General features: G+C 39.4%; 1 protein-coding gene across 1 annotated transcript in view; it reads right to left on the reverse strand.

Moving 5' to 3' along the window:
• Positions 1-17,859, reverse strand: part of LOC126266602 (39S ribosomal protein L9, mitochondrial) — a 39,998-nt gene extending 22,139 nt beyond the window's left edge. Inside the window, exons 1-2 of the mRNA XM_049970928.1 lie at positions 17,623-17,859; positions 4,988-5,147 (exon numbers count right to left, since the gene is read on the reverse strand). Coding sequence (XP_049826885.1) covers positions 4,988-5,147; positions 17,623-17,697 — 235 coding nt within the window. The 5' untranslated portion in view covers positions 17,698-17,859. The remainder of the gene's footprint in view (positions 1-4,987; positions 5,148-17,622) is intronic.
• Positions 17,860-21,869: the final 4,010 nt, after the last annotated feature.

The following is a 21,869-nucleotide window of genomic DNA, read 5'->3' on the forward strand; positions in this document are numbered from 1 at the left end:
ATACAATGTCATCACCTTGTACTCTTAATCTGTTACTGAAATTACACTCTTGAAACTGTGCTTCATCTTCATTCTTCCTCAGTCACCTTCTGAGATGTGGAAGTATTGTAATGAGGCCTTTCAGATACAATGGTTGTTCATTTCAGTCTACCATATCAATAATTTTTTGTATAATATTTTATCTTTCTTCAGCACTTAGCAAAAAATGGCTCTGAGCACTATGGGACTTAACATCTGTGGTCATCAGGCCCCTAGAACTTAGAACTACTTAAACCTAACTAACCTAAGGACATCACACACATCCATGCCTGAGGCAGGATTCGAACCTGCAACTGTAGCCGTCACGTGGTTCCAGACTGAAGCACCTAGAACCGCATGGCCACCCTGGCCAGCTAGCACTTAGCACCTCAAAACACTTTAACTTATAGTTGCAGTCTTCTCCTACATCATGTGAGTGAACCTTTAATTTCTTCATGACTGTGCTCATTCACCCTTATAATTGCCTTTTCCTAACATATTAGAATCTGAAGTCTCTGTCTTTCATCCTCAGATGCAATACTCATCATTCAATATAAATAATAAACTCTTAAAATGGAAATGAACCTGCATTACTAAACAGAAAGTCTCAAAATAAAGGGACAATAAAGGAAAATTCTCTGTTTCTTGCTTCGACATTGGCAACCTACAAGGAATCTAAAACCTAATAAAAAACATTGGAAACGCATATTTATTCCCTGTAGCAAGACACATTAGCATGTTCTTTCCCTGCATGGGTAATATAATTTTTTTTTTTTAGTTTGTATTTCAAAACTTCCTTGTTGCTTTGCAGAAAAATGTATAACCTTACTTTAATTTGTGGTCTTCTCCCCTTCCAGTTCCACTGGCTTAGCTCTACCTTTCTAAATATTCCACATTTTATACACCACTAGGCATTAAAATTGAAACATCATGAATACAGCAAAAAACATCAATTTCTCATAAAGTGCAGACCTACAACATTCTTGAATATGCAAATTATTATCTAGAGAGAAAAATAAGTCATGCTACTGCATCAGAATACATTCCATTGTACTTCACCAGCTATTCTTGTCAACATTTGGTGAAATAATGCATTGCGGTTGATTTTTAGCCAAATTGTGCAACTACAGAGAATCTCTATGAATTTAAAAGAAGTCTTTTTTTCTACATAAACTTTAAAAAACCATGTGAGTGTAAAAATACATTATTTATAATGCTTGCAAAATACCCAGGTAATTACCTCTTCCTCTGTTTCTACAATGAATGTCAGCCCAGCATGCATAAATCAGCAACTGCAAAATAACAGAAGTAGCTAACATTATACATGAAGTTCTCATGTACACCTTACAATTCCATCCTGGAAATTTATTTGCAATTTCAAATTTTCCACTGCCTTTCTTTTTCATGCCCTTTAGGAAAATTATAATAAATATAATATACTGAGCATTATTTCAGTTTACTTGCAGTGTAAGTGATACAAAAGACTGAAGATAAAAAGAAAGAGATGGACTCTACTCCACAATCCTCAGATTACAATTCTGCACTCTTCCCACTGAGCCAACGCTGTCAGGAAACTATGCTAACTGGCTCATGCCTAGCCTGACCCACGCAAAAAGTGCTGATTTTCCCTAAACACTTGGCCATCTGGAGCTCCCTCATCCATGACTTTATTTTCTGGCCAAACCCTGCTTGTCACAAATTTGAATGAAATCTGTTATGAAATGGAAGTGCAGTCCCTTGTAAGAAAAATAGGTTGTGAGGTAGGAATGAAGGTGGATCTATGCAAGTAACATTTCAGCAAAACTGCACTAAGCAACTTGAAAGTAAAGTCATCTAAATTCTGTATAAAAGGAAAGATGACACACAATGTTTCTCACATGGAAATTGCATCTGAACGTTGTTTGGGAGATGATGTTATGCCTCATGTACAAAGGAGAAATATCTAATAGCATGTCTTGGAATTTGACAGCAAAATGATAATGGTCCATTGAGACTGCAGTTTATTGTTATGCAATAATACTGCCCATGTTTTTCAGTATCCCATGAATGTTATACAAATATGGAACTGATGGAGTGGGGTAGGTCATACTCAACGCTATGCAGATTCTTAATGGCCCCACACAACTAGCAGCCAAGAGGACAGACATGTTCTTCACTTGGCCATGTAAAATCATATGGCTACCCAGAGTGAGGAAAAGGGCTTATTTGCAGAAGCCAAGGGTCCACAAGGGCAGTACGCCAACATAGCTCCACGTCTCCCGCATACAGCATCGTGATGACTGTATTGTGTTTTGAGTATCTGGGGAGAATGAACATAGCCAGGTTGTTTACCTTGAGGTTGAAGCTCGCTTTTCTGTCATTTTTGCTTGAAACAAATTTGTTTTTGGATATGATCCATCTTGAGTCAACACAATTTTTTCTTGGTTTTACTCATACATGTTTAGCTGAAGATACAGCATTGTTTTCTTTCTGTTAAATAACAGGAAAATTGCTCATTACTCTCTGAATGCATAACAATTTCAGTTTTTTAAGAACAGTATTCACCAACTTGATAATTTTTTACCTTAAGTTCTTTATGGTTGCACATTAGAAACTGTGAAAGAAAACCAGGTACAACCGAAAACCACAAAAAATACAGCATTTGCTATCAAAAAATTCCGTAACATTTCTTTGTTGTCTGTCTGTCAGTTATTGTTCAGTGCTGTATTGAGTAGAATGTCATGTTGCACAGTTTGCACATTTCAAAGTGGTGGAGTTAGAGAAGCAATTTGTCTGCATTAAATTTTGTGTTAATTTCAAGAAAATCTTTACAGAGACACATCAAATGATGCAGGAATCCTACATTGATGATTGTTTAAGCCATATTCAGTGTTACAAATGATTCACACAGTTTAAAAATGGTCAGATGGAAGTTACAGATGATACCCTACGATGTCTACCAATGATGCCTACGATGTCTGCCAATGATGCTCATGTCAGGAACATCAATGAAGCGATGCGTGCCAATCAAAGAGTGACTTTCTGAAAGATTGCAGAAGAATGTAACATTTCAGTTGGATCATTTCATGAAATCCTAAAACAGTGTCTGGGAATGCATCGTGTTGCCACCAAGTTCGTCCCACAGCTCATGAGTCAAGGCCAGAAACACCTTCGCCATGCAATCTGTGAAGAGCTATTGGATCATGCAAATGACAATGAGATGTTCCTTAAGAGAATCGTAATTGGTAATGAGATGTGGGTTTACGGTTAGGATGTAGAGACCAGGGTTCAGTCTCACAATGGGTTGGTTGTTAAGGCAGGTCAAATGTCAAAGCAATGTTGATAGTTTTCTTTGACTTTGAAGGATTAGTTCATCATGAATTCATGCCACAGGGACAAACTGTTAATCGATGGTACTATTGGGACATACTGTGATGATAGAGAGATAATAAGAGAAGGCAACGATCTGAAATGTGGTGTGAGAATTCATGGCTCTTGCATCATGATAACACACCATGCTGGTGCGTGATGTTGCACAAAAAATAAAATCACTGTGCTGCCTCATTCTCTGTACTCTCCAGATGTGGGCCCTGCGGGCTCTTTCTTAATTTCCAAAGTTGAAAACCACACAGAAAGGATGAAGATTTGCAACAAAAGACAAGATAAAATAACATTTGCACGCAATCCGGCAAAAGGCGTACCAAGACTGCTTGCTTCCAGATGTGGAAACAGCATTAGGAGTGGTGTATCAATTGTGGAGGAGAGTATTTCGAAGACCATGCGCGAGAAGTAAAAGGTAAGCACAGAAAATTTTTTTGGCAAAGTTCCAGAACTTTTTGAACAGACCTCGTACATAAAAATATTTGTTATCAAATCTGTGACTACTTTTCATAAAAAAAAAAAAAATTGAGATTTCTATATGTAAAGGTAGTAAAGAGCAATTGTCGTTTAATAGAAAGAGAATAAAAACCAGATGATGATGCTGCTGGAGCTTCCACAAAACACGTCTAGGTAAAATTAAGAAAAAAATGTGTTTTCTCATGGCAAAACATACCTGACAACAAATTTATAGCTAGTCTGTACTCATCATTCTCATAAGTGTTCAGCACCTGGCATGTTGGTATGTGGTGCCTCTAAGAACATAACATGATCATCTCTCATTCCCACAACCAATAATTTGCACAGCAGCCATTACATTTCTGACAAGTTAAAGACAATGGCTGTGCCATATCTTCAAGGTCACTCTGATGTTTTCTTTCAAAAAGATAACACAAGATAGCATATTGCTCACATTGTTCTGATATACCTCAACACAGAGGGTCTTCATCTGTTGCCCTGGGTAGCACGTTCTCCTAATCCCTCACTCACTGAAAACATCTGGTCATCAACTGCCAAGAGACTGGCATGCCATAACTTGCCAGACACAACCACTGATGAACTCTGGCACAGAAATCAAGCAGCACAGAATGATGAAACCATTGTTGCTGCCAGAGGTTGGTAGGTCCGTTTACAAAATTTTGCACCCTGTACACCCTCAAATCACAATTTTAATCATGTGTTCTTCCTACCATATTTATCCACAAAAGTAAAATAATGTTGCAATTTTAATGACCAGAAGTGTATAATATAGGTACATCATACACAAAAATACATACATCACAGTCACTCAACCACATCATTAAGCTTAATAAATTTAGTTATGCTGTTTTATCCCACTTCTCAATGTAAACTTGGGTTTGATGCACATCTTCAAATGCTACTCCTCCATAATGTTACCGTCAAGTAATAATGACTAAATTAAAGCTACTTCAATTACTTACCATGGACAACAATGTGCTACATGAATAAAATGACCAGTTGCTGTTACAAAAATAACTGAGTTTTGGCATATTATATAACTTAGCAATTGCTCATCATACACTAAAGAGGTATACTACAACAAAGAGATTTGTTGCAAATGCCACCTAAGGGAAACAATAATGAGACTTACCTTTGACATAGCCAGTCAAAATAACTTCTATTTCAGGCTGTTTCTTGAACTCTGTGTTTTCCACAAACTCATAAACGTGATGTCGTCCACGTAACTTTTTTGGTTGCTGTGACTTTTTATAAAGACCTGGAGGCCACTTCCTTCTAAGAATCACTGTTGTCTAGAATTAAATAATGCAAAAACATTTAGTTCAGTAAATTTGATAGTTAACATTATTTTCCATGAACTCGATACAAACTTGTGCAGCACAATGCAGTTTAATCCATACCCAGCACATCACATACCTCATTACAAAAAGGTAACAAATATTCTATTACCTGGAGGGTACCAGATACAGTTAAGTGTTATATATGAATATTTTTGACATTGGTGCTTGTTCTGAATATATATCAAGCCATTTTCAAAGTTTTAAAATGACTGGAATACAAGAGAAGTCATCAATCAGTGTATAAGTGTGAGCAAATGGTGCAGTATTTCAGCAAGCTGAATTTCTTCAGGCAGTCCTGATTTGTCTTCTACTGGGCGCCATCTTATACCCCGTTGGTCCAATAAGTTTGAATTTGGCATTGTGGAGGCAGGAAGTGTGCAGCCAGGAGTTGTGGACCTTAGTATGTATGACACCAATGTGGGGGTCGAGGTACTTCTGATGCAGAGGAGGCACTTCTATGTAGTGTGATTTAAGCTCTTTAGTTGGCGTGGCGCGCAAGGACCTACCCACAGACTGCCACTGTGCTTTGAACATACTTAAGGCCGGGTCCCAAGGCTTACTGTTGTCTTTACATATCAGTGCATCATGTATCCGGATCTCGAGATTCTTTTAAAATGTAATCACAGAACATGTAGACCTGTTTTAACAATTTGGTGCTGGCCTAATCCAAGCTATGTCCATGGGGAGACAACACCCCACCACAGCTGACTTTGTTGGTTGTTCCTTATCTGTATGACACTTATGCTCCATGCAGCTTTCCTTTATCATACGGATGAACTGACCTACATAAACTTTCCCACACTGGCATGGGATGCTGTAGACTTCTGGCTTTCAGGGTCTTAGGTCATCCTTAAATGATACCAACATGTCTCTTGCCATGGCAGCAGGCGAAATACACACTTGATGAAACTTTCCCAGGGTATTCTCCCTTTTGTTTGCAGCTGCATTACCAACAAAAGGGGTAAATGTTATCCCAAGAGGTTTCTCTTCTTCCTTTAGAAGCTGCGACCTAGACTCCTTCAGTTTTATGGCACCTTGATCATATGGTCATTATAACAATTCTTCTAGAAGACTGTCTGCAGGAGCTGTAATTCCATTGATGAACTCGGATGGTCGGATGATTCAGGAGCCCTGTGCAACAGTGTTATGAGGATGCCTTCTTGTCGTGAAGGGGCATGACAGCTGGGAAGTCCGTGGATATATGTATGTCAGTGGAGCTGCCCCCAAGTACTGCAGACCTGAGCTTGTTATCGAAAGGGAGGGGGTATATAAAAACATGCCCAGCCAAAGACAAATCAGTCATCAGAACTGCCTGAAGATGACCAGACATCAGCTTGCCAAAATACTGGACAATCTGGATGATACAACTCAAGTAAACACCTGACAATGCACTAAAATCACTGCATAGCTTCACACTACATACAACTCCACACCATATGCACAAAACTCATTGGTAAGAACTGTTACAGAAAAAGGTGACAGAAATGATTAATTTTGAAACTAGGAAGTCTTTCTTCAAAATCAAAGAATCATTTGGAAGAAAGTGACTCTGCATCCTCGGTCAACAAGCCACATGTAGTGATGACACACGCAGCCCCTGCTAAAATACAAACTAATGTTAAGTAGGAGACCAATAGTCTCTGGACACTCCACTGAACCTAGCCAGTATGACATAACATACATATTGGAGTTTAAGAGCAGACACAGTGTGCCAATATTGTGAATGAATTCTCTGAATAAACTCTTCTTGGTTTATAAGCCACACCATTTTGAGTAAAACACTTGAGCTTTTGATGGCCATCTCTGCCATTGTTGCCAGAAGTTAAAAACCACCATGACTAGCATGGTGTTCCACTCATATGGCCACATTTGCAGAATCTGGACCCAATCAGAGGGGACAGAAGTGATGCTTGAGCAGAAGGCAAGATGCTTCACAAAACCTCAAGGCTGGTGTGGGACCAATGACACCACGTGGCGTGAAAAAGAGGCACCACATTTGCAACTGCCGTGCCTGCTTCCTACAAGTGTCAAGCATCCATCTTTGCTTTCAATAAATATCCAAAGCCCTGCCCCCACCACTGGTCTCTGTTAGAACTGTTGTTGTTTATTCTCATTTCAGCCATCTACTTTATAATGGAACCCCAATACAATACACCTGAGCCAAGACTCTTGTCTTTCCAAATTGAATTTTATGCCCATTTTACAGGCAATGCTCAGCTATAGGTGACTTCTCAAGTTCCCTTCACTTAAAATGCCACTTCTGCTCAGTACAAGAATCTGCAAATGTGAAAACTGTTTGACCTACATAGTTGCTGCCAGTTTCGCAAGGGACACCATACACACTGGGCACTTAAAGAGCTACATTATCTTTGACAGGGTGTAACATGCCTGGGATCTTGGGAGCAGAGCCAGAACACTGGTTTCAATCCATGTCTTTGCAGCATATGTCCTAAATTTCTGCTCATTGTCCCACAATATGGCAGGAATGCAGCTGGCTTGGCTTCATAAGCCGTTTCATAAGGATCCTTGCTTGGTGACACCTGAAAGTATTTGCAATGTCTCCCTTGTTGCAACCATACTCCCTGGATACACATCTCATACACTATTTCAGACTGTATGTGGTCGTCATCAGCAATAATTTTTGCTCTATGAACACTACTGATGTTTAAGTACTAATCAGTGTGCACTGGTTTCCAATGCACTGAATGACCAAGCCAGTCTCTTGTCTGCTGTTTAACAAAAAATGGCTAGTAGCTTACTTATTCCAACTTGACAGTAAATTTAATATTTAAATGGAGACTGTTCATGTGAGAGAAGAATGGTTCTGTACATTTTCACTGTGAAGCCATATCAGGAAAGTGTCATCAACGTACCATAGTAAATAAGACTGACACAAAAGTCCCAAAATTCAGCCCCCGGTCCTCGAAGCGCTCCACGATCTCATCGTAGTGCCACCCATCATCCCATAATACTCATCATGGTAAAAGGATTACATTGTCGTTAGGACATGACAGAACAACTTGATAATCCCAGACGAAAACTGTTGGGCCAGACTTGAAGCTACTTCAAAAATTAAAGATAAATAAAACATAAAAAATAAAACATAAAACCCCCCCATGAACCATGGACCTTGCCGTTGGTGGGAAGACTTGAGTGCCTCAGCGATACAGATAGCCGTACCGTAGGTTCAACCACAACGGAGGGGTATCTGTTGAGAGGCCAGACAAACGTGTGGTTCCTGAAAAGGGGGCAGCAGCCTTCTCAGTAGTTGCAGGGGCAACAGTCTGGATGATTGACTGATCTGGCCTTGTAACAATAACCAAAACGGCCTTGCCGTGCTGGTACTGCGAACGGCTGAAAGCAAGGGGAAACTACGGCCATAATTTTTCCCGAGGGCATGCAGCTTTACTGTACGATTAAATGATGATGGCGTCCTCTTGGGTAAAATATTCCGGAGGTAAAATAGTCCCCCATTCGGATGTCCGGGTGGGGACTACTCAAGAGGATGTCGTTATCAGGAGAAACAAAACTGGCGTTCTACGGATCGGAGTGAGGAATGTCAGATCCCTTAATCAGGCAGGTAGGTTAGAAAATTTAAAAAGGGAAATGGATAGGTTAAAGTTAGATATAGTGGGAATTAGTGAAGTTCGGTGGCAGGAGGAACAAGACTTCTGGTCAGGTGACTACAGGGTTATAAACACAAAATCAAATGGGGGTAATGCAGGAGTAGGTTTAATAATGAATAGGACAATAGGAATGCGGGTAAGCTACTATAAACAGAATAGTGAATGCATTATTGTGGCCAAGGTAGATACGAAGCCCACACCTACTACAGTAGTACAAGTTTATACACCAACTAGCTCTGCAGATGATGAAGAAATTGAACAAATGTATGATGAAATAAAAGAAATTATTCAGATAGTGATGGGAGATGAAAATTTAATAGTCATCGGTGACTGGAATTCGGTAGTAGGAAAAGGGAGAGAAGGAAACATAATAGGTGAATATGGACTGGGGCAAAGAAATGAAAGAGGAAGCCCCCTGGTATAATTTTGCACAGAGCACAACTTAATCATAGGTAACACTTGGTTCAAGAATCATAAAAGGCTGTATACATGGAAGAAGCCTGGAGATACTGGCAGGTTTCAGATAGATTATATAATGGTAATTTAGGAAACAGGTTTTAAATTGTAAGACATTTCCAGGGGCAGATGTGGACTCTGACCACAATCTATTGGTTATGACCTGTAGATTAAAACTGAAGAAACTGCAAAAAGGTGGGAATTTAAGGAGATGGGACATGGATAAACTAAAAGAACCTGAGGTTGTACAGAGTTTCAGGGAGAGCATAAGGGAGCAATTGACATGAATGGGGGCAAGAAATGCGGTAGAAGAAGAATGGGTAGCTTTGAGGGATGAAGTTGTGAAGGCAGCAGAGGATCAAGTAGGTAAAAGGACGAGGGCTAGTAGAAATCCTTGGGTAACAGAAGAAATATTGAATTTAATTGATGAAAGGAGAAAATATAAAAATGCAGTAAATGAAGCAGGCAAAAAGGAATACAGACGAAAATGGCTAAGCAGGGATGGCTATAGGACAAATGTAAGGATGTAGAGGCTTATCTCACTAGGGGTAAGATAGATATTGCCTACAGGAAAATTAAAGAGAGCTTTGGAGATAAGAGAACCACTTGTATGAACGTCAAGAGCTCAGATGGAAACCCAGTTCTAAGCGAAGAAGGGAAAGCAGAAAGGTGGAAGGAGTATATAGAGGGTCTATACAAGGGCGATGTACTTTAGGACAATATTATGGAAATGGAAGAGGATGTAGATGAAGATGAAATGGGAGATACGATACTGCGTGAAGAGTTTGACAGAGCACTGAAAGACCTGAGTCGAAACAAGGCCCCCCGGAGTAGACAACATTCCATTGGAACTACTGACCGCCTTGGGAGAGCCAGTCCTGACAAAACTCTACCATCTGGTGAGCAAGAAGTATGAGACAGGCAAAATACCCTCAGACTTCAAGAAGAATATAATAATTCCAATCCCAAAGAAAGCAGGTGTTGACAGATATGAAAATTACCAAACTATCAGTTTAATAAGTCACAGCTGCAAAATGCTAACGCGAATTCTTTACAGACGAATGGAAAAACTAGTAGAAGCCGACCTCGGGGAAGATCAGTTTGGATTCCGTAGAAATGTTGGAACACGTGAGGCAATACTGACCCTACGACTTATCTTAGAAGCTAGATTAAGGAAGGGCAAACCTACATTTCTAGCATTTGTAGACTTAGAGAAAGCTTTTGACAATGTTGACTGGAATACTCTCTTTTAAATTCTGAAGGTGGCAGGGGTAAAATACAGGGAGCGAAAGGCTATTTACAATTTGTACAGAAACCAGGTGGCAGTTATAAGAGTTGAGGGACACGAAAGGGAAGCAGCAGTTGGGAAGGGAGTGAGACAGGGTTGTAGCCTGTCCCCGATGTTATTCAATGTGTATATTGAGTAAGCAATAAAGGAAACAAAAGAAAAGTTCAGAGTAGGTATTAAAATCCATGGAGAAGAAATAAAAACTTTGAGGTTCGCCGATAACATCATAATTCGGTCAGAGACAGCAAAGGACTTGGAAGAGCAGTTGAACGGAATGGATAGTGTCTTGAAAGGAGGATACAAGATGAACATCAACAAAAGCAAAATGAGGATAATGGAATGTAGTCGAATTAAGTCGGGTGATGCTGAGGGAATAAGATTAGGAAATGAGACACTTGAAGCAGTAAAGGAGTTTTGCTATTTGGGGAGCAAAATAACTGATGATGGTTGAAGTAGAGAGGATATAAAATGTAGACTGGCAATGGGAAGGAATGTGTTTCTGAAGAAGAGAAATTTGTTAACATCGAGTATTGATTTAAGTGTTAGGAAGTCGTTTCTGAAAGTATTTGTATGGAGTGTAGCCATGTATGGAAGTGAAACATGGACGATAAATAGTTTAGACAAGAAGAGAATAGAAGCTTTCGAAATGTGGTGCTACAGAAGAATGCTGACGATTAGAGGATCTCATAACTAATGAGGAGGTGTTGAATAGGATTGGGGAGAAGAGAAGTCTGTGGCTCAACTTGACTAGAAGAAGGGATCGGTTGGTAGGACATGTTCTGAGGCATCAAGGGATCACCAATTTAGTATTGGAGGGCAGCGTAGCGTGGAGGGTAAAAATTGTAGAGGGAGACCAAGATATGAATACACTAAGCAGATTCCGAAGGATGTAGGTTGCAGTGGGTACTGGGAGATGAAGAGGCTTGCACAGGATAGAGTAGCATGGAGAGCTGTATCAAACCAGTATCAGGACTGAAGACCACAACAACAACAACAACAAAACATAAAAATGTAATTGCCTGATTATTGTGTTGATGCATGGCTATTGTGATCAAAATGCCCAACGGGCGTATGCTATGTATGCTGCTCGGTATCCTGGACGACATCATCCAAGTGTCTGGACCGTTCTCCAGATAGTTACGTTATTTAAGGAAACAGGAAGTGGTCAGCCACATGTGAAACATCAGCCACGACCTGCAACAAATGATGATGCCCAAGTAAGTGTTTTAGCTGCTGTCGCGGCTAATCCGCACATCAGTAGCAGACAAACTGTGTGAGAATCGAGAATCTCAAAATCGTCGGTGTTGAGAATGCTACGTCAACATCGATTGCACCCGTACCATATTTCTATGCACCAGGAATTGCATGGCAACAACTTTGAACGTCGTGTACAGTTCTGCCACTGGGCACAAGAGAAATTACGGGACAATGACAGATTTTTTGCACGCATTCTATTTAGCGACGAAGCGTCATTCTCCAACAGCGGTAACATAAACCGGCATAATATGCACTATTGGGCAACAGAAAATCCATGATATCTGCAACAAATGGAACATCAGTGATCTTGGCGGGTTAATGTATGGAGTGGCATTATGGGAGGCAGGATAATTGGCCCCCATTTTATCTATGGCAATCTAAACGTTACAATGTACGCTGATTTCCTACGTAATGTTCTATCAATGTTACTACATGATGTTTCACTGCACGACAGAATGGCGATGTACTTCCAACTTGATGGATGTCCGGCACATAGTTCGTGTGCAGTTGAAGCGGCACTGAATAGCATACTTCATGACAGGTGGATTGGTCGTCGAAGCAACATACCATGGCACGCACGTTCACTGGATCTGGCGTACCCGGATTTATTCCTGCGGGGAAAGTTGAAGGATATTTGCTATTGTGATCCACCGACAATGCCTGGCAACATGCGTCAGCGGATTGTCATACACGTATTGCCAAATGCATTGAAGTTGACGGACATCATTTTGAGCATTCATTGCATTAATGTGGTATTTACAGGTAATCTGTAACAGCATGCATTCTCAGAAATGAAAAGTTCACAAAGGTACATGTACCACATTGGAACAACCAAAATAAAATGTTGAAACAAACCTACGTCCTGTATTTTAAGTTAAAAAACCTACCTGTTACCAACTGTTCGTCTAAAATTGTGAGCCGTATGTTTGTGACTATTACAGCGCTATCTATCACTAAGCGAAAAAAGTGGTCCAACTAAAACATTCATACTTCTTTATGTACTACACGAATACGTAATAAAAAATGGGGGTTCCCATTTTTTAAAAAACAATAAAAATGCAGTTGATTTCCGTTTGACCTATGGCAGCGCCATCTAATGGGCCAACCATAGAGCCATCTGGTTTCCCCCTTCAAGCTAGACGAGTTTCGTCCTTTGTAGTTCTTTCATGTGACACTTATTTCGTGTGATATTTGGCCCGGTCACAATCAATGGACCACCCTGTATATTACTTGAAGGACCAAGTAAGCCTTTCTCCACAAGTGTGTCTTGTATTTGCACTCTCATAAAAATGTGTTTACTGCTAGAATAAGTGCCTGGAAAGAATTATGTGAATTCAAATTTAGGCCTGCAAGTCCAAGTATTCCAAACAGCATACACAGAGTTACTTGTAGCCATTGTTACTGTTAGGAACATTATTGAGAATTTAGACTGAAAAATTAACTGATACTGGCAGTCAAATTCCATAAGTGTACTTTAAAAACAAATCTTCTTATACAAAAGTCTTCTCCTTCAGTTCAGGTATGGAGGTCACTAACAGCAAGAAAAACTTAATTTTTATTTATTCATTTATTTTTTGAACCATAAAAGGAAGACTGTTTGGTAGAAGTCAGTGATCATTGTTGATTTATCCAATGAAAGAGCTGTCTGGATCACACTTTATTTTTTCACATGAACTATTACAAGATATTTTACATTAATTATTTCTCTCTTACAGACATGCACTGTGTCTTGGTTTCTCATACATTATGATACCTCTCTTAAGAATGTCTAAAATTCGCTAACAATTTTATTTTTGAAACTTTCTGGCAGAGCATTGCTTGCTTGTGAATGGTTGTTTCAGTTCACTGGGATCAAGTCCTCCCACTTCTGTAATTTTCTTAATAATTGGATTGTCTAGTTGATGTATTTTGCACTTTGCATATCCTTTTGTATCCCTTTCACCAATTCCTTGAAACTGTAATGGTGATATTCCAACAGCTGCTAAGCTTGTACTCAAATTGTGAGCAACATTAGTCTCATCATCTTCATCTGACTGAGATGTAACTTCCATATGTGAATATTTCAGAGTATCAAATTTTTTCTACAGGAAGGGCACATTTTTTGGTCTGGTTTAATATCAGACATGGTTATCCTTTTTAGTGGGTCAGCGTCTTCTATGTTGACTGAGCGCAAACTATTTCGTGTATATGGTTTTTCTTAATAAATGGGTTGGAGCATGATCTTTGCAAAAACTCAAGTCTTTATAGGAGTAAAGCTTCACGGTGGAAGCATAGTAGAGCATTTTCAGTAGAGTGTAAATCACTCGGTCTAGTAAGTAATCCTTGTTCTACAGAAAGTTCCACATCATTTAGACGTTTTAAGGAACTGTATGTTGTTAAATGACATGGTGAATAAGTATTTCCAAGACTGCATACATAAACTTGATCTTGTTTTTCAATTCTAGCAACAGCTTGATATGCTTCAGGCACTAAAAACAAATTGTCAAGTGCTAAGTAGAGAAAAGAAATAGAATGAAATGTGCTCTGTTGAATGGTGTTAATGAATGTAATGTGGTAGGCGTCCATTATGAGATACATTGCTTTGAACACAGGTATATTTTGATACTTTAGTGTTTTTTAGCAAATTTACAGGATGGTAGCATGGTTATTAAACACACAAGACAGACCAAAATTTGTGATAGGCCTATACTAAAACCCAGACAGACAGTAGTCAGGCAAAAGACCAGGTCCATAGCATACTTTCACCACTACTTATGCCTCATTGAACTATGGGACAAATTTCTCGTGACATGAGTTGTTGCCCACTTTGAACTGAGATTATGCCAAATGCATTGCTTTCTGAACTATGTTTTCATCATTTTTGTGTAGAGCACAAAAAGTTGAACCACTATACCTAGAAGCAAGAGTCCACCTCTTTCACATCAGGAACAGTGGAATGCCAACCTTGAAGATTTCTTCACGCCTTTTCAGTCTCTCTAAAAGTGGCTCTAGCACTTCAATCACTTCACAGGTGAACCTGAAACTTATAACAATTCAGGTGCAGTAACAAAATGCATCCAGAAAGTTCTCTCATTGTATAACTGCTCAGCAGAGCGTACAAATGTCTGAATGCTGCTGCCAGCTCCATAGACAACTACTGTTTCTGCCTGCAACCATTTGCAGTTCATATGAAAGCTAACACTGGCAATGCAAGCTGTATGGGATCTTCTTTTGCCGACTCTACTCTAGCTACAGTGTGACAGCGCCCCACCCTCCTGAATCTTACAATGAAAGATATCTAGCATAACCTATACTCTATATTAGACTGCAAGGTGACAAATTAGTTGTGGGAGGACAAAGCCAATAAATGTGAATATGAAATAACAGGCTGATCTGTTGTGTAGCCAGATGTCTACATTTGTGTCTTATTTAACTGTTTTCTTTGTAGAAATAGAAACTGAAAAGTAATTTCATAAAAATAATATCATAAAAGCTATAGTACATTATTATATTACGGACATATTTGTGACAAGTATTTTTGTGCATATTACATATCACATATACTAAATGTTACAACAAAATATGCAAGGTGGGAGGATGGGGCACTATGCAACTCCTATACCAAGATTGCTCGAGAAAGTGTCTTAAACAGTTTTACATTAGAAAGCAACTCAAGTGTATGGGATTTATCTCAAGCTGGACCAAAAATGGCATTAAGTGTATACAAATAGGCCACTCAGCATGGACGTCCATTGAAATTATCTGGGAAAGGAGGGGGGGGGGAGTCAAAACTCAAATTTTTCATAAATTGGCTGTTGATTTTCAAGATGTGTCAGGCCAGAAGAACTAATTTAGCCTAATGTAATGCAACAACTGACTAAATAAGAGGTTTAGCGGAATCAAGGGAAATTACTTCTAAAAGTTTATGACAGTTCTGTGATGTATAAAGACACTGTACTCCAGTCTGCTTGCTTAGTTGAGTGGTAACATGCTTGCCTACCATGCAGCGGGCCTCGGTTCGATTCTCAGCCACATAGGACTGGGTGTTGTGTTGTCCCCCTCATCATCTCATCACCACCAATGTGGTGTCATGAAGTAAGACTTGCGCCTGGCGACCGAACTTCCCAGCCTACAACGCCACACCATCATTTCATTTTACCGTAACCTAGATTCTGGAGAAGGGGGTGGAGGAGGAAGCAGGCGCCCACTCCTCTTGCCGACCCCCCTCTTTGTGGACACTTTTAGCATTAACAAACACACACAAAAAAAAGCTTAACACTCAACTCACAGAATAGTTTTAGGGTAGGATCTATAATCTTAGTCTTCTACATACTACTCCAGCAAATGCCAAGAAGATAAAAGTAACTGACAGCAGCTACCTCAGAAACACATAACTAGCCATTCTTCCCTTGTTTCATCAACAAAGCAATCTAAAAGATATTTCACTACATGGTAGCCTACTATGGAAAGAATCTGGTGTCATAAGCTACAAAGGGATGTGCAGAATATAAACATAATTAACGGAGACTTCAACACATTCACTTAAAGATGGAGTTCTGATACTAACTGCCTTTGCATCAGACACTGAGATGGTTATACTGTCACCTTCAACATTGATTTCCAATTATGCTTAACCCCCTTTCAGACAGCACACAAAACGATGTGGTTGATAATTCGCAGTTTCTTGACCAATTTCATGCATCGGACAGATCAGTGTATGGAATGAACCTGCTGAATTGGACGATCAACTGAGCATATTATGCTAAGGTGTTATGTGTTGTGCACATCAATGGCGTCAGTGTGTACAGTAAAGTGTGGTGTGGTGGGAATACAATGGGGTGTGCTGCTTTTATAACCAATGAATGGATAACTGTTAGGTGGCACACTTTGTACCAATTAACTAAAATTAATGTCTTGCATATAAACCTGAACAAAACTACAGCCATATGCATACTGTACGTAACTCAGAACTAAACAACCAAATGCTAGGTGGTCACAATGTAACCAAACCTTTCATATCCTAATCTAATCATAAATCTTACAATGCACAATGTTTTACAAAAACTTGTGGCCATCAATATGCTGAAGTTACAGTACAAAAATGTCATTCAGGTTCCAGCAATTTAAGTAAACCTGTTGTGCCCAAAGCTAATCACAACTACGTATTCCAAGAAATGGCAGAGAGCAATGGTACGCCACCAAAACATGTAAAAATTTTCAATTTCAGCACTGAAAACAGTTTGTCATTTGCTCATTTCTCACTGCATCGCTTATATTACCCTTACATTGGCTATGTGAAACTCATTGTCATTCTGTGTGCAGAAAGAAATATTCTTGCTGCACTTGAGCCTGACTGAACGTTGAACAGCAAATACTTACGCTTAATCATTAACAAAATAGGCATGGGCAGACGGATCCCATTATAAATGAAATTCAACATAACTGGTGACACACCTAAACCAAAGAATTCAGCTCAACTCGACAATCTTCAAAAATATGTAAGAAATCTCAATATAGTAGAGAAAAAGGTACATTATTAATGCATAAAAGTACACGACAAAACTTCCATTTCATGTCAAATCAGTTATTACGCATCTGAGTTAATTTTTAAAAAAAGGTAAAACTTTTTTGTTATCTGCCCTAATCTGTTCTTCGGGGTGGTTGTCACTTATTTCTTGACTTCATAGGAAAAAGAATCGTTCGATCAAATAATTTTGAAAAAGGCCTATGAGCATAGACGCTTCTGCGCATTTGTAGACACCCTACTCAATTGCGGTGCTTTGTTAATGCAAAATAATGTACCACAGTAGAGGAAACATACTCTGCTTGGTTGGGACGTAAGCACTCCAGTAACTGCCCCACATATTCTTGAGGTACTCAAAAAATGCTTCAACATTTCCAGTGTCTGTATTCTTTTCGGTACTTCAAATAAAACATTTACTATTCAAAACAGTTCGACGACATAAACAAACAATATATGATGCTTCTGCTGTTCTGCATATCTTTGCCTACCCTGTAAACAACTAGTGTCTAGGGCAGAGAAAGAAAGATCTCTGGAGTGAGTATTCAAATGCACAGTACACAATTTGTGCTGTCAACATACATTGTCAGCCTGGTCACGTTATCTCGGGACGCAGTAAGCCTTATCGACTGTGCCGTAGGTTTGTTCGTAAAGCACACTGAACATTTAGAATGTCATTAAATCACTAGTACAGACAGATTCTCCTCATAGAGATTTGGCACAGATGTTTCGTAAGCATCATAACAAGTTGCATTTGACACCCGGAACAAATCATTTTGAAGAGAAATGAAGGAAACCAAAAAGCTCAAACTTTGAAGACATTATTTATGAAAAGTGTCACAGCTCAGATGCACTCATTTTTCGGGATTTGGGTCAGCCACAGCAATTTTTTAGGTATCACACGGCACTTAACAAAGTCTTGCAGAGTCTGAAGCAGTAAATTTTTGCTGTGATAGTATAGCAAAACGACTTGATAGCAACCCGATGACTTTGAAGTTTAAGAAAACCAGTGCATTTGCCACATATTAATTATTTACCATCACCTCCGACGATTTTTCCAGCTTTTTTGGATTTATCTTCCTCTTTTTTGTAGGCTAGTGCACGCTTTTGTTCTCTGGTAATACTTTGACGTATATATTTAGTGCATTTACCTCCCTCTAAACCTACAATTTCCAAACAACCGTGAGGTGTATGACATAGGGTACATCTCATTGTACAAGTTATTAGGGCTTCTTCCTGTTCAATTCACGTATGAAGCGCAAGAAGAATATTTGTTTGAATCCCTCGGTGCATGCAATAATTGTTCTAATCTTATCCTCACGATCCCTAAACGAGCGATATGTAGGAGGTTGTACCATTCCTAGAGTAAGCATTTAAAGCCCGTCCTTGACACTTTGTTAACAGAATTTCGAGGGAAAGTTTACGTCTATCTGCAAGAGTCTTCCAATTCAGTTCCTTCAGTATCTCTGTGACACAATCCCACTAATTAAACAAACCTGTGACCATTTATACTGCCCTTTCCTGTGTATGTTCAACACCCCCTGTTAATTCTATCTGGTGTGGGTTCCTCACACTTGATCAATATTCCAGAACCAGTCACATGAATGATTTGTGAGCAGTCTCGTCTGTAGACTGATTGCACTTTCCCAGTAGTCTACCAATAAACTGTAGTCTACCCACAACTGAAAATATGTGATCATTCCATTTCATATCCCTACAAAGTTTTACACCCAGGTACTTATATGGTTTGGCCGATTCCAACAGTGACTCACTACATTTTTTTCGTTTTGTGAAGTGCAAAATTTTGCGTTTCTGAACCTTTAGAGCAAGTTGGCAGTCTCCACATCACATTGGAATCTTATCAACATCTGACAATGTTTACCCAGCTTCTTTCAGATAGTATAACATTACAAATAACTGCATCATATGATAAAGACCTGATTTTACTATTAATATTGTCTGCAACGTCATTAATATACAACATGGACAGCAAGGGTCATAACACACTTCCCTGTGCCACATCTAAAGCTACTACTACATGCGACAATGATTCTTAAGCTAATATATCATGCTGTGTCCTCCCTACCAAAAAGTCCACAATCCCGTCACAAAATTCACTTGATACCCCATATGATCGTTCTTCTGGCAAGAAGTGTAGTTGTGGTACTGAGTCAAATGCTTTTCGGAAATCAAGAAATACTGCATCTACTTGGTTGCCTTGACCAAAAGCTTTCAGTATGTCATATGAGAAAAGGGAAAGTTGGGTTTCATCTGATCGATGTTTTCGAAATCCATGTTGTGTGGCATTGATTAGATCATTCTGTTCAAGATACCTCGTTATGTTTGAGCTCAGAATATGTTCTAAGATCCCAAAACCAATTCCTGTCAAGGAAATTGGTCGATAGTTTTGTGGTTAACTTCAACTACCCTTCTTGTAGACAGCCGCAATTCAGTGTAGAATCTGACAGGGATTCCATCAGGCCCTGGAGCATTGTTCAGTTTAAACGATTTCAGCTGTTTCTCAACACCACTGACACTAAAACTTATTTCATTCACCTTTTCAATGGTATGAGGATTAAATTGGGACTATTCTCCTGGTTTTTTCCTTTCTAAAGGAACATTTCAAAACGTAATTAAGTATTTGAGAGTTTGCTTTGCTACCCTCAGTTTCAGTTCGTGTCTCATTCGCTAGAAATTGGACACTAACTTTCGTTCCACTAACAATCTTTACATACAATATTTCTTTTGCTTTTGTGAAAGATCACTTGACAATATTCTGCTATGGTAGCCATTGAAGGTCTGACACACTGCTATCTTGACAGCCAAATGCATTTCATTTAACATCTCTAGCTATAGCCCTATGCTTTGTTTTACACTTATTATGCAGTAATCTCTGTTTCCTTAGAAGTTTCTTTACAGTGACTGTATACCACGGAGGTTCCCTCCCATTATGAACTGTTCTACTGGGTACATCACTGTTCAGTGTATGATCAACCATTCTTTTAAACTTGAGCCACAGTTCGTCTACATGCTCCTGTCCTGTGCTGAAAGTTTCAAGTTCCTTATTGAGATATGACACTACTGATTTTGTATCTGGTGTACTGAACATATATATCTTTCTGCTTGTTTTAGTTGTCCTTTGTACTTAGGTAATCACTGTTGTCACAACCGTGCTGTGCTCACTGAAACCAGTTTCGATGTAGACATCCTCAAAGAGGTCAGGTCTGTTTGTTGCCTTTAGATCCAATATATTTCCACCATGAGTGGGGTTCCTGACTATCTGTTCTAGGTAGTTTTCAGAGAAGGCTTTTAGTAAAGTTTCACAGGATGTCTTCTCACATCCACCACTAATAAAACTACAAATCTCACAATTAATTGCTGGATCATTAAAGTCTCCATCCATAATTACAGTATGATTGGGTAACTTAAATACAAGTGAACTATGACCTTTTTTTTAAGTTTTTGGCTACATCAGGAGATGAGTCTGGTGGGTCATAGAAGGATCCAATTATCATTTTATGCCCACCCCTGATACTGAGTCTTGCCCAAACAATCTCACATGCAGCTTCAATTTCCATCTCAGTGAATTTGCGTTTCTTGTCTACTGTGTCAAATACACCATCCCCATTTCCCATTTGCCTATCCTTTCGATATACACTTAAATTTTTCCCAAAAATCTCATTGCTATCCGTTTCAGGTTTCAACCAGCTTTCTGTACCTAGTATTATGTGAGCTTCAGTGCTTTTCTTGAGCTCTTCAACTCAGCCTCTTTGTTGTGAATGCTTTGCGGTTTACCATTAGAATTTTAAGACCCTCACCTGTGGGAGGCATTTCTTTCCATCTTACATTGATACGTCTGGGTTTCCTACCACTATCATTATCTGGATTTGATCATTAGCTGACTAATTTCAAAAACTCTTGTATGCACACCACCCACAGTCAGATACCTGTTTGTTGCCATTAGATCCGATACATTTCCATAATGAGTGGGGTTCCTAACTACCTATTCTAGATAGTTTTCAGAGAAGGCATTTAGTAATGTTTCACGGGATGCCTTATCACACCCACCACTAACAGAACTGTAATTTTCCGAATTAATTGTCCTATCTAGGGGGACCCTACAGTTCTCAATCCTATGGCGCAAGTACAAGAAGTCGCAGCCTAGCTTGTCATGGAACCTTCGAAGTCTCTGGTTCAGTCCTTCCACTCGATTCAGAACTAAAGAGCCACAATCGATTCTGGGGAGAATTCTGCATATTATGAGCTTCGTTAAAAGTTCAAGTGGATGGTTGGTCTTCTCGGACCCAGACGACAGGCATCATTTGTTCTAATGTGCACCAAAATCTCAGTTGGTTGCACCCTGTTCCCTCAGTGGCTGCTGGGATAGCTTCTTCAACATGTTGAATGAGGCCCCAAGCATATACACTGAGAGCATCTGGTGCCCTTTCCTGCCCCTTGATGCCATTTTCCTAAGAGATATAATCATTCACCTTACCTTTGAACTGCAGGCAATTAATAGACCCCTATCCTTTTGCGTATGTCTCCTT

This window comes from Schistocerca gregaria, chromosome 1 (assembly GCF_023897955.1).
Source record: "Schistocerca gregaria isolate iqSchGreg1 chromosome 1, iqSchGreg1.2, whole genome shotgun sequence".
NCBI lineage: Eukaryota > Metazoa > Arthropoda > Insecta > Orthoptera > Acrididae > Schistocerca > Schistocerca gregaria.